Source organism: Falco punctatus (assembly GCF_963210335.1).
Source record: "Falco punctatus genome assembly, contig: scaffold_292, whole genome shotgun sequence".
Classification (NCBI taxonomy): domain Eukaryota; kingdom Metazoa; phylum Chordata; class Aves; order Falconiformes; family Falconidae; genus Falco; species Falco punctatus.
This window is the reverse complement of record NW_027660250.1, coordinates 1-18,229: the sequence shown is the minus strand read 5'-3', so window position 1 is coordinate 18,229 and position 18,229 is coordinate 1. Positions and strand designations below refer to the sequence as shown.

At 65.5% G+C, this 18,229-nt stretch overlaps 2 protein-coding genes and 1 long non-coding RNA gene across 7 annotated transcripts; 1 reads left to right on the top strand and 2 right to left on the bottom strand.

The window, feature by feature from the left end:
- Positions 1–219: 219 nt before the first annotated feature.
- On the bottom strand, positions 220–5,097 carry SHKBP1 (SH3KBP1 binding protein 1). The gene is given in 19 exon segments (XM_080411503.1): positions 220–800; positions 928–1,027; positions 1,111–1,289; positions 1,406–1,502; positions 1,592–1,747; positions 1,850–2,020; positions 2,102–2,218; positions 2,310–2,397; positions 2,477–2,556; positions 2,559–2,591; positions 2,681–2,871; positions 2,953–2,974; positions 2,977–3,036; positions 3,148–3,306; positions 3,422–3,502; positions 3,594–3,726; positions 3,862–3,907; positions 4,017–4,070; positions 4,832–5,097. Coding segments are annotated over 19 exon segments (2,211 nt in total). The 5' UTR covers positions 4,900–5,097; the 3' UTR covers positions 220–424.
- Positions 5,098–6,684: 1,587 nt separating this feature from the next.
- Positions 6,685–17,657, bottom strand: LOC308057392 (spectrin beta chain, non-erythrocytic 4-like). Its single transcript, XM_080411502.1, is given in 16 exon segments — positions 6,685–6,883; positions 6,993–7,035; positions 7,127–7,300; positions 7,925–8,124; positions 8,126–8,212; positions 9,514–9,583; positions 9,666–10,072; positions 11,735–11,931; positions 12,022–12,106; positions 12,187–12,325; positions 13,436–14,058; positions 15,483–15,687; positions 15,799–15,929; positions 16,058–16,336; positions 16,429–16,518; positions 17,397–17,657. Coding segments are annotated over 16 exon segments (3,114 nt in total). The 5' UTR covers positions 17,619–17,657; the 3' UTR covers positions 6,685–6,721.
- LOC308057393 lies at positions 12,337–13,427 on the top strand. 5 transcript variants are annotated; one of them, XR_013925252.1, is made up of 4 exons: positions 12,337–12,700; positions 12,973–13,120; positions 13,151–13,259; positions 13,315–13,427. It is a non-coding gene; the product is annotated as an uncharacterized lncRNA (long non-coding RNA). The 5 variants fall into 5 exon arrangements; XR_013925253.1 differs by having other exon boundaries at positions 13,151–13,275; positions 13,306–13,427; XR_013925250.1 differs by having other exon boundaries at positions 12,973–13,070; positions 13,151–13,427.
- Positions 17,658–18,229: the final 572 nt, after the last annotated feature.

Below are 18,229 nucleotides of genomic sequence, written 5' to 3'. Positions count from 1 at the left end.
TGGCCACACCCCGGGGGGGTGACATCACCCAGCACAGCCCCCCCCCCCCCCCCCCCCCCCCCGCAGCCCATGGGCGCCTATAGCCCGTGGGGCACCCTATAGGGGGACCCCCGGCGCGGTGCTGGGGGGGCACGGGGCGGGGGTCTTGGTCTATAGGGGCCCAGCCCCCCTCAAGACGACGCTGGGGGGGGTCCCCCAAAAACCACAGGCCACACAACGGAGGGGAAAAGGGGGTGTAGTGGGGGGGGAACCCCAAAACCCACAGCACTTTGGCACGGGGTGGGGGGAGGGGGGCCTTCCTCCACGCCCCTCCCCCCTCCCCAAATCCTCCCAGAGTCTGTGTGGGAGGGGGCAGCAGGCCCCCCCTCCCCCCAAAATGAAGGCACAGCGTGTGGTTGGGGGGGGGGGGGGGTCCTGCCCCCCCTCAAAACGACGTCTCGTTAAGCCGGGATTTGGGGGTCACCAGCGGGACGATGGGGAGAGCTTCAGGGGCTGGGGGAGGGGGGCAGAACGGGGGGGTCGCCGGCGGGGTCCCGGTGTTGAGGGGTCGTCGAGGGGGTGTGGGTCGGAAATTTTGGGGTCTCCCCCCGAAGCGAGAAGGTTCAGGGGGGTCGAGGCGTTGGGCCAGCTCCTGGCAGCGCTCCACGAAGCTGCCCCCTCCCCCCCGGGGACCCCCAGAAAAGGAAGGGGGGTCACCCCCTGCCCCTCGAGAGCAGCCTTGGGGGTCACCGTGGAGTTTTGGGGGGAGGGGGGGGGAGGGAAGGGGTAGGTCCCCCCGCCCGGCTCCCTGTGACCGGAGGCTGCGGGGAAAAAAAAAAAAAAAAAACAAACAGGATTGGGGATTTGGGGGGGGGGGATGGACACCCCAAAAAAAACTGGGGAGAATTTAAAAAAAAAAAAAATGAGGGGACCCCGGTGGTCTCCTACCTGCTGTTGGGGGGCCGGGGGGGGCCAGGGGGGCCGGTTACCGCCAAATCGCATTGATCCAGTTGCCGTAACAGCTCCTCTTCGGTCAAACCGTCGGCTTCTGCGGGACGAAGGGTGAGGATCCAGGGTTTTGAGGGGGTGGGGGGTGGGGGGGCACCCCAAAATCCCCCTCCCCAGGGTTACCTGCCGGCTTGCCCAGCATCTCCATGGCGGTGGTGAGGTCCCACATCTGGAGGCTGCCGTTGGCGTGGCCGGTGAAGAGGTACCGGCGCGGCCGCGACCCGATGCGGCTGGATCCCTCGCACTCGTGGACGGTGAAGGCGGTGATGGCCGTGGCGTCCACCGACCGCACCTCGCAGATCCTAAAAGATGGGGATCCGGTGATCCGCGCGGGGTGATCCGCGGGTATTTCAGGATCCCCCTCCCCAATCCAGCCCAACCCCTTCGGTTTTTCCCTTCGCCGGCGGCAAGCCCTCACTTTTTCCCGGTGGAGGAAAGGCGGACGAAGACCTGGCACGCGTCCGGCACCACGCGTTGGATGAAGACCTGCTGCTCATCCCGCTCGCCGAAGGGTCCTACCCCCCAAAAAATAAAATTAAAAAAAAAAAAAATTTAAATTCTTCCAGCTCAGCACCCCTCCCATCCCCCCCAGGGATCCTCATACCGATATCGGTGCCGGCGCTGCAGCCGGTGGGATTGTCCAGATCCTCCAGGGAAAGGATTTTGAAGGAAGTCAACGGCGTCGAGCCGGGTTGGGTGGAAATCATCCCGCGGAAACGAGTCACTGTCCAGGTCCGGACGTGGTTGTTGTCGGCACAAACTGGGAAAAACGGGTGGGATGAGCGGCCGAAACCGGTGATTTCTTCGCCTACCGGTGATTTCCTCGCCTGCCGGTGCTCTTTTTTCCCGGTTTGGCGCTCACCGGAGATGAGGTGTTTTTCCGACAGCATGATTTTGGTGACGGGGCTGCGGTGAACGGTGAAGGTTTGGAAAAGCTGAGGGCCGGAGCCCACCGTTTCGGGGTGCTGCACGATGACCCGCACCACCCCGGAGCTGGTGCCATAAGCGATCTCGATCCAATTCCCGCTGTCACCTACGGACGGGAAAACCACCTCCCAGTTCATCCCAGTAGCGAACCGGTGGGGGCGGGGAGCCCCTCCTCCCGAGGTCTTACTGGTCTTGGGGGTGAGGTAGACGCTGAGTGCCGTGACGGCGTCTTCGGTGGGGTCGCGGTAGAGCTCCGTCACCAGCAGGTCGTTGTCCTTCATGCGCAGGGGGAACTTCTGGACATCTGGAGGCGGGGGGACGGGACACAGAGGGACGGTGACGGCGGCGGCGTTGCCACCGACCGCGGCGGTTCGAGCCGCGTCGCCGACGCTCACCCACGTAGTAGATGGAGCCGTTGTTGCAACCCAGGAGGAGGAAGGTGCCAGCGGCGTCGTAGCTGTTGATGGGGACGACGTCCTGGATCTGCAGGAGGGACAGGGACGAAAGTTGTGGGGACAACTTGGGGACAAAAGCGGTGGCGGCGCCGCCCGCGCGCGCTCACCTGCCAGTGCTTGGTGACAGCGTTCCAGACGCCAATTTTACCGGTGTGGCTGGTGGCGATGAGTTGGTTCCCCACGAAGAGAGGGCTTCCACCGGCACCCCCAGGTGGAAAACCCCTGAGCCAGGAGGAGAAAGAGTCAGATCTCGCCCAGATCCTTCGGGATCCACCTCGGCGGGGGGGGGGGGGAGGGGGGATTTTCCTCACCGATCTCGCTGCCGTTGCCGTCGGCTTGCAGGGCCCAGAGGATGATCTCGCTGCAGGATGCCACCGCCACCATCTTGTCGTGGTCACCCAAAGCTCCGCCGAGGACCTTGGCGTTGAGGGCCACCCGCTCGATCACCCAGTCCAGCCGCGGGCTGGAGAACACCTGCTGCCACCCCGTTGTCTCCTTCATCCTACGGACAAGCAGGAGATGCCGGCGGGGCTCGGCGGCGGCGCCGGTACCCCGGTCCCATCCCCCCCTTCTCCCAGTTTACCTATAACAGACGAGGAACTGGAATAAGCCACCGCAATCCAGTTGTGATGCCCGCAGACGATCCGTACCGCTCCCGGTTCGCTCGCTACGGGGAAAAAAATAATAAAAAAATAAAAAAAATACCCACCCAAAACAGGGTGGTAAAATGTGCCGCGACGGCAGAACCGAGGAAACCTCCCGGTGGCACCATCCTTACCAGCAGCACCAGTTCGGTCTTCCAACAAGCGTCCCAGTAAGCCAGCGTTGCCCAAACTGGGAGGCATGGTGTTACTGCGTCGCACCGACGTCGCCGGCAAACGGGCGGCGATCTGCGGCCCCGCCACGCTGTGCCGGTTACGGCGTTTGGCCGGTAAAACTGGTGGGTTGGTTTTTTTTTTTTTGGGGGGGAAGGAAGAGAAATCTGAGGGGTTTGGAGGGGGGAGGGGGGTGCCCCAGTTGGCTGGGGGGGGGGGGGGGGCGGGGGGGGTTACCTGGGGGGGGCAGGTAGCCGTTGAAGAGGACGCTGCCGCAAGACGAGCGGTCCAATTCTTCCCGCAGCTGCAAGCGGCGCACTTGGGGAGCCAAAGCAGAGCCGTGAACCCCAAAATCTGGAATTTTAGCAGCGCCCCTCCCCCCCCCCCCAAAAAAAAAAAAAGTCGTCACCTAAAGGGGTGATGCCGTAAAATTGCGCTTCGTGGAGGAGGAGGGAGATGCTGACGCCTCGGGGGTCGAGTTCTTTCGTCCGCAGGAAGTTGAGGATGGGGGCGAAGACGGTGGGATCCCGGTCGATGAAAATCTTTTTTTTTTTTGGGGAGGGGGGCGGGGGGGAGGGGCAGGAGGAAAAATTTTGGGACCCCACCCCAACTTTGCAAAGAGGGGACACCCCCCCCCAACCCACCCCCCCACCCCCGGCAGGGTTGGAAGGACTCACGGCTCCGGTCTCATCCTTCAGGGTGGAGATGCGGCCGCTCAGGAGGCTGGGGGGGGGGGGGGAGATGGGACACCGGGGGTCAAGGAGGTCCTGTATGGACCCCTCCCCCCACTCTTTCCCCTGTGGGGTCCGTGCCCCCCCCAAAAAAAAGTCACCTGGAGAAGAAGGAATCTGAGATCCAGGTCAGCGTCTGGCGGGATGTGCTGAACCTGTGGGGGGGGGGGGGCAGGGCCAGGCTGTGAGATGGGGGAGGGGGGAGAAAGACCCCCGGGGGGGGGGGGGGGGGCGCAGAAACCCCTGTGAAGGGCAGAAAGTCACTTTGTGGGGGCAGAAAGCTGGGGGGGGGGGCCTGGAAAAAGACCCTGGAGGGGCAGAAAGTGTCGGGGGGGGGGGGGGGGGGAAGACAATCTAGGAGGGGCAGGAAGACAGTGGGGGGGGGGGGCAGGAAGACCCTGAGGGGCAGAAAGACTCGGGGGGGGGGGGGGAGGGAGGCTGGGAAGGCCCCAAAAAACCTTGGGGAGGGGGAGAAAGACTCGGGGGCAGGGGACGACCCTGGGGGGACCCCCAAAACCTCGTGAGGGGGCAGGAAGAGTCCGGGGGGAGGGGGGGGCGGGGGGGAACGGGGGGAGCCGGAAAATTGAGGGGGGGACAGGGGAGGGACCCGGAAGATTGAGGGGGGGGGGACACCGAGGGGAGCCGGAAAATTGAGGGGGGGGACACCGGGGGGAGCCGGAGGGCTGAGGGGGGGGGGACACGGGAGGGACCCGGAAGATTGAGGGGGGGGGACACCGGGGGGACCCGGGAAGGCTGAGGGGGGGGGACACGGGAGGGACCCGGAAGATTGAGGGGGGGGGACACCGGGGGGACCCGGAAGGCTGAGGGGGGGACACACGGGAGGGACCCGGAAGGCTGAGAGGGGGACACCGGGGGCCCTGGGGGGTTTCCCGGAAGGGGGTCCCCGGCCACGCGCCTCTTGCCGCCCACGTTGAGCTGCACGACCTCCGCCCCGGGCCGCGCCGCCCCGCCCGGCGCCGCCATGGCCGCCCGGCTCTGCCGCTTCCGCCCGGCGTCCCCGCCCCCGGGCTTCTCATTGGTCGATCCGCGCCGCCGCCCCGCCCTCCGCTAATCACTATTGGTCCATCCGAAGGGGCCCGCGCCGCCCCGCCCTCGCCGCCCTTGGGTTCGCCCAGCCCGCTCACAGCCCGCACGCCCATTGGTCAAGAGCGGTGCCAGTCAGGCGGGGGTGGGTGGGCTTTATCGTGCCAGCACGCTCGCTCTTAAAGGGCCAGCAGCACAGCTTGGGTGGGAGGGGGCGGGGGGGACCGCATCGCCCCCCCTAAACCCTGAGACCCCCCCCAACCCCTCCCCCCCGCCTCCATGGCCCCCTCCAGCCCCCAAGACCCCCCCCAGGGAACCCCTCAACCCTGCAGGTCCCCCCAACCCCCTCAAAGCGCCCCCCAAGACCCCCATCGACCCCCCCCCCCACCTCCAAAGTGACCCCCAACCCCCCACGGACTCCCCAAAGCGCCCCCATTCCCCCCGGGATCCCCTTAACCCTTCCCAGCCCCCCTAAAACCCCTCCAATGAGCACACACACACACCCCCAGCCCCCCCAGCCCCTCCCCCACCTCCCTCCCCCCAACCCCCACCCCCTCCGGTGGGGGTGGGGGTCCCTGGGCTCCTTCCTGCTGCTTCATTTTGGGGGTGCTGGGGGGTGCAGCGGAGATTTTATTACATTTATACAGTCACAGCGCAGCGCTGGGGCCTGGGGGGGGGGCCGGGGGGGGGGGGGGGGAGGGGGCGGCGGGGGGTGTGCAAGTGTTTGGGGGGGAGGGGGCGTGTGTTAATTTTTGGGGTTATTTTCCTGGCTTATGTTAAATTCTTTACAAATACAAACTCTGCCCATCCCCCCCCCCGCCCCAACTTCTTTTTTTTTTGCGGGGGGGGGGGGACGGGGCGTGGCTCTGTCCCCTCCCCCCACTGTCAAATTTGGGGGACCCCTGGGTGATGGGGAACCCCCCCCTCCCCGGGGTGATGGGGGACCCCCCCCCCCGGTTCTATGGCTTGTGCATGGGAGAAGGGGGGGCCGAGGGAGGGGGATCCCAGGAGGGGGGGGGGATTTGGGGGGGCAATTGGGGGGGGCGGCTCATCCCTACCCACGCGGCAGCTCCCCCTGGCACCCCCCACCCCCCCAAATCCAGGGTTTTTTTTGGGGGGGGGTCCCCCAGGATTGGAGGGGACCCCCCAGGATTTGGGTGGGGGGTCCCCCCAGGATTTGGGTGGGGGGTCCCCCAGGATTTAGGAGGGGATACCCAGGATTTGGGGGAGGTCCCCCAGGATTTGGGGGGGGAGGGAGCAGGATTTGGGGGGGGGTCCCCCAGGATTTGGGTGAGATCCCCCATTATTTGGGTGGGGGGTCCCCCAGGATTTGGGTGGGGGGGTTACCCACGACTTGTGGGGGGTCCCCAGGATTTGGGGGGGGGTCCCCCAGGATTTGGGTGAGATCCCCCATTATTTGGGTGGGGGGTCCCCCAAGATTTGGGTGGGGGGTCCCCCAGGATTTGGGTGGGGGGGTTACCCACGACTTGGGGGGGTCCCCAGGATTTGGGGGGGGGGGTCCCCCAGGATTTGGGTGGGGGGTTACCCACGACTTGGGGGGGGTCCCCAGGATTTGGGGGGGGGGGTCCCCCAGGATTTGTCAGGGCACCCCATCCCCACCCATGGGACGCAAAGCTGGGGGAGGGGCGTCCCCCAAACCAGCCTCCCCACGGAGCCCCCCACCCCCCCTCCTGTCCCACCCCCCCCCCCCCCACGTGTGGGGTCCCCAGAAAAGGGGGGTGCGGGGGCGGGGGGCGGGGGGTCACTTCCGCCTCCCCCCGGCGCTGGGGCGCCGCTCGCCGTCCCGCCGCGGGAGGCCCTCGTCGGTGGACGAGGTGGTGAGAAGACCTTGGTTCCACCGCGCCACCTCGGCGTGCTCCTGGGCGCAGGCGGCCAGCGCCCTCAGCCACCCCTGCATGTCCTCCTGGGGGGGGGGACACCCCAAAACCATCACCACCTCCCCTCCCCCACCTTCACCCAGCCCCCCAACCCCCCCCCCCTGGACCCATGGCCACCACCTTGTAGGCACCTACCTCATCTTTGGCCTGCAGGAGGAACTCGCTCCCGTCGCTGGTCCTACCAGAGAAGGACCTACTCAAGGCGCCCGCCCCACCCCACGGGTGGGATTTGGGGGTCCCCCTCCCCCGACGCCCCCACCCCAACCTACTTGAGCTTGAAGACGTTCTTCTTCTTCTTGTAGTCGCTGGCCACCTCGCTGGTGGCGTGGTGGAGGTTGAGGAGGGGTTCGCCCCCGTGGGTGCTGCCGGCCGCCGGGCCCTTGGCGTCCTTGTAGAAGCCCAGGTCACCCTTGCTCAGGACGCAGTAGAGGTTCACCCAGGATCTGCTCGGGGGGAGGGGGGACAACACGGCGGAGGAGGTGGGGCTGGGGGGTGACCTACGGCTGCTGGAGGATTTGGGGGGGGGGGGATCCCCCCGAGCGACGGGGCGCCCACGGCATGGATGGATCTCCAAGCCCTGGTGACCCCCCTCCATGGATGGATCTCCAAACCTTGAACCCTCCCCATGGATGGATCTCCAAGCCCTGGTGACCCCCCTCCATGGATGGATCTCCAAGCCCTGGTGACCCCCCTCCATGGATGGATCTCCAAACCTTGAACCCTCCCCATGGATGGATCTCCAAGCCCTGGTGACCCCCCTCCATGGATGGATCTCCAAGCCCTGGTGACCCCCCTCCATGGATGGTTCTCCAAGCCCTGGTGACCCCCCTCCATGGATGGATCTCCAAGCCCTGGTGACCCCCTCCATGGATGGATCTCCAAGCCCTGGTGACCCACCTCCTTTGTTGGTTCTCCAAGCCCTGGTGACCCCCTCCATGGATGGAACCCCACCCCTTGCTGCGTGATGTCCATTACTGACCCTCCAAACCCTGCTGAACCTCCCCCATGGATGGGCCCCCCACCCCCGCGGCACCCCCTCCCCCGTTGACCCCGTTGACCCCGCTGACCTGTTGGACGCCTTCTTGTTGGGTCCGTCGAGCTCGTGTTTGCGGAAGAGGAAGCCCTCGTGCTGCACCGTGTGCGTGGGGGGCGGGGGCGGCGGGGGGGCGCTGCCCTGGGCTGGGGCCGACCGCGACCGCCGCGTCTCCCCCGCGCCCTGCGAGGGGTCCTTGGGCCGCGGGCGCCGTCGGGGCTTGGGGCGGTCGCGGGGCGCGCGGGCGCTCGGGGCGCGGGGTCCTCTCCGGCAGCGCCTCGGGGCCGGCGGGCAGGCGGGCGGGGGAGTCCCGCTCCCGGGGCTGGGGGGGGGGGCGGGGGGGCACGGTGTGACCCTGGCAGCCCCCGAGGGGGGGGCACGGAGGGGTCACCGAGGGGACACCAAGAGGACATCGAGGGGGCACCGAGGGGACATCGAGGGGGCACCAAAGGGACACCAAAGGGACATAGAGGGAGCACCGAGGGGGCACCAAAGGGACACTAAAGGGGCACCAAAGGGACATCGAGGGGGCACCGAGGGGACATCGAGGGGGCACCGAGGGGACACCAAAGGGACATCGAGAGGGCACCAAGGGGACACCAAGGGGACACCAAGGGAGCACCAAGGGAGCACCAAGGGGACATTGAGAGGATACCAAGGGGACACCAATGTGACAGCAAGGGGACACCGAGGGAGCACTGAGTGGACACCAAGGGGACACCAAGGGGACATCAAGTTGAAGGCAAGGAGATGGCAAGGGAATGCCAACGGGACACCAAGAGGACACCAAGGGGACACTAAGAGGACACCAAGGGGGCACCAAGGGGGCACCAAGGGGGCACCAAGGGGGCACCAAGGGGACAGCAAGTTGAAGGCAAGGAGATGGCAAGGGAATGCCAACGGGACACCAGGAGGACACCAAGGGGACACCAAAAGGACACCAAGGGGACATCAAGTTGAAGGCAAGGAGGTGGCAAGGGAATGCCAACGGGACACCAGGAGGACACCAGGAGGACACCAAGGGGACACTAAGAGGACACCAAGGGGACACCAAGGGGACACCAAGGGGACAGCAAGTTGAAGGCAAGGAGATGGCAAGGGAATGCCAACGGGACACCAGGAGGACACCAAGGGGACACCAAAAGGACACCAAGGGGGCACCAAGGGGGCACCAAGGGGGCATCCAGGGGACATCCAGGGGACATCAAAGGGACATCAAGGGGACATCAAGGGGGCACCAAGGGGGCACCAAGGGGACACCAAGGGGACAGCAAGTTGAAGGCAAGGAGATGGCAAGGGAATGCCAACAGGACACCAGGAGGACACCAAGGGGACACCAAAAGGACACTAAGGGGACACCAAGGGGGCACCAAGGGGCCACCAAGGGGGCACCAAGGGGGCACCAAGGGGACACCAAGGGGACATCAAGGGGACATCAAGGGGGCACCAAGGGGGCACCAAGGGGGCACCAAGGGGGCACCAAGGGGACAGCAAGTTGAAGGCAAGGAGATGGCAAGGGAATGCCAACGGGACACCAGGAGGACACCAAGGGGACACCAAAAGGACACCAAAAGGACACCAAGGGGACACCAAGGGGACACCAAGGGGACACCAACGACTCACCGAAGCTGGCAAGGGGCCACCCGCCTCCTTCTCCTGCAGCTGCTCCACGATGTCGGCCAACGTGGCTTTGCTGTCAGTGGAGATTCGGCGGGGGGATCACGTCAGTCCCGGCCACCCGGCGGTGACACCGGCGTCCCCGTCCCCACGCTCACCCGCCGCCCTTGCCGTCGTGCCGCGGCAGCTCCGGCTCGCTGGATTCCTGCCGTTCCAACCGGCGCTCTCGCCGCTCCCGGCGCCGCTCCAGCAGCCCTGTCCTGCCCTCCGCGGGGTCTTCGGGTTTGGGGGGCGCCGGGGTGTCACCGGTGGTGGCGGGGGGTTGCGGGTCCTCCCCGGGACCACCATCCCCAGGAGGTCCCTGGACGCGGTCCAGCTTGGGCTGTAGGCGCTCGGGACGGAGCTCGTGGCGCACGTAGGCGACGCGGGGCTCCAGCCGGCGGCTTTCGGGGCGCTCGGGCCCCCCTGGTGACGGCGTTGGTCCCCCCGGGGGTTCCCCCAAAAATTTGCGGCTCAGGAGTGGCGTCGGGGGCTGCTTGTTCTGCTCCGCTTTCAGCTTCTCGATCTGCGGGGCGGGCATGGAGGTGGAGGTGGAGGTGGGATGAAGGCGGAGATGGGGATGGAGGTGGGATAGAGATGGAGGTGGGATAGAGGTGGAAATGGAGGTGGAGATGGAGGTAGGATGCAGGTGAAGGTGGAGGTGGAGATGGAGGTGGGACGGAGGTGGGACGGAAGTGGTTCAGAGGTGGGATGGAGGTGGGGATGGAGGTGGAGGTGGAGATAGAGATGGAAGTGGGATGGAGATGGGGATGGAGGTGGAGATGGAGGTGGGATGGAGGTGGGATGGAGGTGGGGATGGAGATGGAGGTGGTGATGGAGGTGGAGATGGAGGTGGGACGGAGGTGGGGATGGAAGTGGAGATGGAGGTAGGATGGAAGTGGGATGGAGGTAGTTCCGAGGTGGGATGGAGATAGGGATGGAGGTGGAGATGGAGGTGGGATGGAGGTGGAGATGGAGATAGGGATGGAGATAGGTATGGAGGTGGAGATGGAGGTGGGAAGGAGGTGGAGATGGAGATAGGGATGGAGGTGGAGATGGAGGTGGGACGGAGGTGGGACAGAGGTGGAGATGGAGGTGGGGATGGAGGTGGGACGGAGGTGGGACGGAGGTGGGACGGAGGTGGAGATGGAGATAGGGATGGAGATAGGGATGGAGATAGGGATGGAGATAGGGATGGAGGTGGGATGGAGGTGGGGATGGAGGTGGGGATGGAGGTGGGACGGAGGTGGGACGGAGGTGGGACGGAGGTGGGGATGGAGGTGGGACGGAGGTGGGACGGAGGTGGGACGGAGGTGGGGATGGAGGTGGGACGGAGGTGGGACGGAGGTGGGACGGAGGTGGGACGGAGGTGGGGATGGAGGTGGGACGGAGGTGGGGATGGAGGTGGAGATGGAGGTGGAGATGGAGGTGGGACGGAGGTGGGGATGGAGGTGGGGATGGAGGTGGGGATGGAGGTGGGGATGGAGGTGGGACGGAGGTGGGATGGAGGTGGGGATGGAGGTGGGACGGAGGTGGGACGGAGGTGGAGATGGAGGTGGGACGGAGGTGGGGATGGAGGTGGGGATGGAGGTGGAGATGGAGGTGGGACGGAGGTGGGGATGGAGGTGGGGATGGAGGTGGAGATGGAGGTGGGACGGAGGTGGGGATGGAGGTGGGGATGGAGGTGGAGATGGAGGTGGGACGGAGGTGGGGATGGAGGTGGGGATGGAGGTGGAGATGGAGGTGGGACGGAGGTGGAGATGGAGGTGGGGATGGAGGTGGGACGGAGGTGGGACGGAGGTGGGGATGGAGGTGGAGATGGAGGTGGGGATGGAGGTGGGACGGAGGTGGGACGGAGGTGGGGATGGAGGTGGAGATGGAGGTGGGACGGAGGTGGGGATGGAGGTGGGACGGAGGTGGGGATGGAGGTGGAGATGGAGGTGGGGATGGAGGTGGGATGGAGGTGGGGATGGAGGTGGGACGGAGGTGGGGATGGAGGTGGAGATGGAGGTGGGGATGGAGGTGGGACGGAGGTGGGACGGAGGTGTTTCAGAGGTGTGGATGAGGATGTTGCCCGGTTGAAGATGAGGAGGGAGACGGGGATGGGGACAGGGCCGTGGCCGCTGCTCCGGCGGGCGCCGCGGCCGGGCGGCAGGTCCTGCCGTAGGCGGCGAGGCCCCGTCCGTACCGTGGTGAGGCGCCGCAGCGAGCTGAAGCGCTCCTCCCAGGCGGCCGCCGCCTTGCGGAAGGCCTCGTGGCGCCGGATCAGCTGCTCCACCTCGTCCACGCTGCCGCCCAGCTCCTGGCTCTTCAGCAGCGGCTCCTGCGCCGTCAGCCACGCGTCGGCCACCACGGCCTCCTGGGCGAACTGGTGCACCTCCCGCGCTGCCCGGCGGGCATCAGGACACGCTCGTGGCCGTGACCCTCCCCCACCCCCACCCCCACCCCCACCCCCACCCCACCGGTGGGACTCACTCTGCTGCAGCCATTCCCAGTGCTTGTCCCACTTCTCCAGCATCTCCTTCTTCTTCGCCAGGAGTTTCTCCACGTGGGCTTTGATCTGGGGGGTGGTGGGTCAGGATTGCGCCACAGGTCCCCTCCCCCCACCCCATCGCCCACCCCTCCCCCCCCCTCCGGCACCTCGTTGGCTGCCGGGCTCTTGCCGAGGATGAGGGACTTGCCCAGCTCCAGGCAGGCGGCGATGCTCTTGCCGCGGGCTTCCATCTCGCTCTTGAGACCCTGGTGGTCGTTCATCAGCAGCTCCACCGAGGAGACGTCCCTGCCGGAGGGGACAGTGCTGGGAGAGCAGGAGGAAGGACACCACCACCCCCACCCCAGGATGGGAGATGGGTCTGTGGTGCCATGGATGGGACAGGAGAGAGTCCTCCAGGTGGGACAGGACATGGGTCCTCCAAGTGGTCCAGAACATGGGTCCTCCAGGTGGGACAGGACATGGGTTCTTGGTGCCACAGATGGCCCAAGACATAGGTCCTCCAGGTGGGACAGGACACGGGTCCTCCAGGTGGGACAGGACACGGGTTCTTGGTGCCACAGATGGCCCAAGATGTAGGTCCTCCAGGTGGGACAGGACATGGGTCCTTGTGTTGGGACAGGACATGGGTCCTCCAGGTGGGACAGGACATGGGTCCTCCAGGTGGGACAGGACATGGGTCCTCCAGGTGGGACAGGACATGGGTTCTTAGTGCCACAGATGGGCCAAGACAGGTCCTCCAGGTGGGACAGGACATGGGTCCTTGGGTTGGGACAGGACATGGTTTCTTAGTGCCATGGACGGGCCAGGACATGGGTCCTCCAGGTGGTCCAGGACATGGGTCCTCCAGGTGGACCAGGACATGGGTTCTTAGTGCCACAGATGGGCCAAGACAGGTCCTCCAGGTGGGACAGGACAGGACATAGGTCCTCCAGGTGGACCAGGACATGGGTTCTTGGTGCCACAGATGGCCCAAGATATAGGTCCTCCAGGTGGGACAGGACATGGGTCCTCCAGGTGGGACAGGACATGGGTCCTTGTGTTGGGCCAGGACATGAGTCCTCCAGGTGGGACAGGACATGTGTTCTTGGTGCCACAGATGGCCCAAGACAGGTCCTCCAGGTGGGACAGGACATGGGTCCTTGGGTTGGGACAGGACATGGGTCTTTGGGTTGGGACAGGACATGAGTCCTCCAGGTGGGACAGGACATGGGTCCTCCAGGTGGGCCAGGACATGTGTTCTTGGTGCCACAGATGGCCCAAGACAGGTCCTCCAGGTGGGACAGGACATGGGTCTTTGGGTTGGGACAGGACATGGGTCCTCCAGGTGGGCCAGGCCACGGTTCTTGGGGCCAGCAGAGGCCCCAGGACCTCGGTGCAGCCCCCAGCTCCCCCTACCTGGGCTTCTCTCCGGCGCCGATCTGGCAGATGACGCCGTCCATCCAGGCGAGAAGGTCCCTCACGGTGCCGACGAAGCGGATCTTGTCGGCGACGCTGGCGACGTGGAGCCGACACTCCTCGCACGCCGCCAGGAGCTCCTTCCACGCCCGGAGCACCTCCTGCTCCCTCCCGGCGATGGCCTCGGCGTTGTCCCCAGCGTAGAGGGTCCTCAACTGCGCCGCGCCCTCTTGGAGCTGCCGGACTTGGGTCACCAAGACCTCCACGTCATGCTCGAAGGCGCCCAACGCCCGTTGCAAGGCGCCGGCCGACGTCCTGCCCTCGCGGGCCGCCAGGTCGGGCAACCGTTGCCTTTTCTCCTCGATTTGCCCCAAAACTTCTTTGCAATCGTTGAAGAACTTGTGGAGCTCGTGAGAAGCCGCCAACATCTGCGCCCGCGTCTCCATCAGCTCCAGCAGATCCGCCCAAGCCTCGTTCACCCCGTCCTTCCACTCGGCGATGGTGGCGGCGTCAGCGTGTCCGTAGTCGATCAGTTCGTCCACCATCTGGTTGACGGCGGCGATCCGCTCCTGCCCCACGCTGCCCGTCTCGCTGGCGAACTCCAGGAACTTCTCCTGGAGCAGCTGGGATGGACAGGGGTGGACAGGGGTGAGGGGGGGGCAGCGCCAGGCAGGCTCCGCCGGGCACGGGTGGGGAGGATCCACGGCGTGGTGCGTGGGTGGTGGCCAGGACCAGGATGGTGGCCAGGACCACCAGCATGGAGCATAGATGATGGCCAGGACCAGGATGGTGGCCAGGACCACCAGCATGGAGGCCAGGACCACCAGCATGGAGCATGGATGGTGGCCAGGACCAGGATGGCACCCAGGACCACCAGCATGGAGCATGGATGGCACCCAGGACCCCCAGCATGGTGCATAGATGGTGGCCAGGACCAGGATGGTGCCCAGGACCACCAGCATGGAGCATGGATGGTGGCCAAGACCAGGATGGCACCCAGGACCCCCAGCATGGAGCATGGATGGTGACCAGGACCCCCAGCATGGTGCATAGATGGTGGCCAGGACCAGGATGGTGGCCAGGACCCCCAGCATGGTGCATGGATGGTGCCCAGGATGAGGATGGTGCTCAGGACCCCCAGCATGGTGCATGGATGGTGTCCAGGACCTGGTTAGCACAGGGACCACAACATGACCGCTGGCACGGGGCAGGGACATGCCAGGACCCCCACCATGGGATGGGGACAACTCCAGGACTCTTGGCATGGAGAAGGAACCGCGCCAAGACCCTTCTCAGGGCAAGGACTTCACCAGGACCCCCACCGTGGGATGGGGACAACTCCAGGACTCCTGGCATGGAGAAGGAACCGCGCCAAGACCCTTCTCAGGGCAGGGACATGCCAGGACCCCCGGCACAGGATGGGGACAACTCCAGGACTCCTGGCATGGAGAAGGAACCGCGCCAAGACCCCCAGCATGGAGCAGGGATGGCACCAAGACCCCCACCATGGGATGGGGACAACTCCAGGACTCCTGCCATGGAGAAGGAACCGCGCCAAGACCCTTCTCAGGGCAAGGACTTCACCAGGACCCCCACCATGGGATGGGGACAACTCCAGGACCCTTGGCATGGAGAAGGAACCGCGCCAAGACCCTTCTCAGGACAAGGACTTCACCAGGACCCCCACCATGGGATGGGGACAACTCCAGGACCCTTGGCATGGAGAAGGAACCGCGCCAAGACCCCCAGCATGGAGCAGGGATGGCACCAAGACCCCCACCATGGGATGGGGACAACTCCAGGACTCCTGCCATGGAGAAGGAACCGCGCCAAGACCCTTCTCAGGGCAAGGACTTCACCAGGACCCCCACCATGGGATGGGGACAACTCCAGGACCCTTGGCATGGAGAAGGAACCGCGCCAAGACCCTTCTCAGGGCAAGGACTTCACCAGGACGCCCACCATGGGATGGGGACAACTCCAGGACCCTTGGCATGGAGAAGGAACCGCGCCAAGCCCCCACCAGGGTGTGCATCCCCCGACTCACCGTGACGTGCTCGAAGTCCTGCCCCAGCTCCGGTGAGCCGGCCACCACCTCCTTCTCGGCGATCCAGTGCTCCAGCTCGTCCACCTCGCGGTTGAGCTGGTAGAGCCAATACTGCTGCTCCAGCTTGGCCTTGCGCTCCTCCACCAGCTCCTTCAGAGACACGTACAGCCGGTCAACCTGCGACTGCCGCCTGCTGACCTGTTCGCTGGGCAAGGGACACAGCGCCCGGTGAGCGCCAAGGAGACCCTCCACCCCCCCACCGGGGGTCTTCAAACGGTGGGGTGGGGGTGGGGGGACGGAGGAGATGGCAACCCACCTTTGAGGATGGCCAAGCTCGAGGAGAGCACGGCATTGACGGGAGAGCTGGGCGATGGTCTCCTCGTAGTTCTCCACCGTCTGCTCCGTCAGGAGGTGCTTTTTGAGGAGCTGGAGGGTGCTCTGCTCGTCCTTGGGTGGGGCGGACACACGCGGTGGGGTGAGACGTTGGGGGTGGAGGTGGGTGGGGTGGGGTGGTGGTGGTGGGGGTCTATCCGATGCTTCCCCCACCCCCTCTCCTCCTCCGGCCCGTCCGGCACCTTGCCCTTCTCCTCGCTCATCAGCAGCAGCTCCTGCTCGCCCAACCACGACTCCACCTCGGCCACGTCGAAGTAGTATTGCTCCAGCTGGTAGGTGGCATCCAGGTCCTGCTGCCGGCGCTCCGCCCGCTCCTGCAGCTCCTCCCACAACGTCCCCAAACGCTCCAGGAGGCGCCGGACCCCTTCGGCTTCGGGGCTTTTGATGGAGGCGACGGCTCCGGCGCGTTCCAACACCTCGTCCACACGAGGACGGTGGACCTGGATCTCCCGGCGGAGGTTCTAGGAGGAGGAAACGGGGTGGACAAGGGGTGTGGGGTGTGGGGGGATGGGGGGTGTATCTCCCCCCCCCTTTTTGTGGTGTGGGGGCTGACCTGGTTCTTCTTGATGAACTGCTGGACCGTCTGCAGGTTGGTGCCGTGGTCCTTCAGCGTGGCCAAGGGCAGGCGGTCCTGCACCCACAGCTGGGGGGGGTGGGTGGTGGACCTCAGCATCATCCCTGACACCATCCCACCCCACCCCACCCCATCCCAATCCCATCCCAATCCCATCCCACCCCATCCCACTCCATCCCACCTCATCCCATCCCCATCCCACCTCATCCCAATCCCATCCCACCCCATCCCACCCCATCCCAATCCCAGTCCCATCCCACTCCATCCCACCTCATCCCAATCCCATCCCACTCCATCCCACCCCATCCCCATCCCAATTCCCATCCCACTCCATCCCACCTCATCCCAGTCCCATCCCACCCCATCACATCTCATCCCACCCAATCCCACCCCATCCCAGTCCCATCCCATCCCAATCCCATCCCACCTCATCCCAATCCCATCCCACCCCATCCCACTCCATCCCACCCCATCCCAATCCCATCCCAATCCATCCCACCTCATCCCAGTCCCATCCCACTCCATCCCACCCCATCCCATCTCATCCTACCCAATCCCACCCCATCCCATCCCACCCCATCCCAATCCCATCCCACCTCATCCCACTCCCATCCCACTCCCATCCCACCCCATCCCACTCCCATCCCACTCCCATCCCACCTCATCCCACCCCATCCCATCCCAGTCCAACCTCATCCCACCCCATCCCACCCCATCCCACCCCATCCCAGTCCAACCTCATCCCACCCCATCCCACCCCACTCCACCCCATCCCAATCCCATCCCACCTCATCCCACCCCATCCCAATCCCACCCCATCCCACCCCACCCCATCCCAATCCTATCCCACCTCATCCCACCCCATCCCACCTCATCCCCATCCCACCCCATCCCACCGCATCCCAATCCCACCCCATCCCACCCCACCCCACGCCCCTGGTACTCACCACCTCGTCCTCCAGCTCATGGCTGACCTGGTGGACCTCCTTGGAAGCCAGCAGGATCCTCCGCCGCTCCTTGAGGGGCTCGATGAGGCGGACGATGCGGGTCCCCACCGCGCTCTGCCGCTCCCCCACCGCCTGCGCGCCCACCGCCTGCGCCGGCAGCGCCGCCGCCGCCGCCTGCAGCTCCCCCACCTCCTTGCACCACTCCTCCACCTGCGACTCCATCGTCTGGGGGGCACCGGGATGGGTGTGGGGGGTGGGGTGGGGGGGACACCCCACCCGGGACCCCCGGTGCTGGGGGAGGCGGGTGGTGCTGGGGGACCTCAGCGCTGAGGTGGGCGGGTGGTGCTGAGCCCCTGCGGCAACTGGGGCTGAGCACTGGGGAAACTGGGGCTGACAACTGGTGTCCCCCCGATGCCCAGCGTCCCCCCAACACCCAATGTCCACCCACAACCTGATGCCCCCCATAACCTGATGATGCCCCATAACCTGATGTGCCCCCCATAACCTGATGGCCCCAACATCTGATGCTCCCCCATAACCTGCTTCCCCCAACATCTGATGCCCCCATAACCTGATGATGCCCCATAACCTGACATCCCCCAAAATCTGATGCTCCTCATAACCTGATGTGCCCCATAACCTGATGTCCCCCAAAATCTGATGCTCCCCATAACCTGATGATGCCCCATAACCTGCTTCCCCCCAACATCTGATGGTCCCCATAAACCTGCTGTCCCCCATAACCTGATGATGCCCCATAACCTGATGTCCCCCAACATCTGATGCTCCCCATAACTTCATGCCCCCTATAACCTGATGATGCCTCATAACCT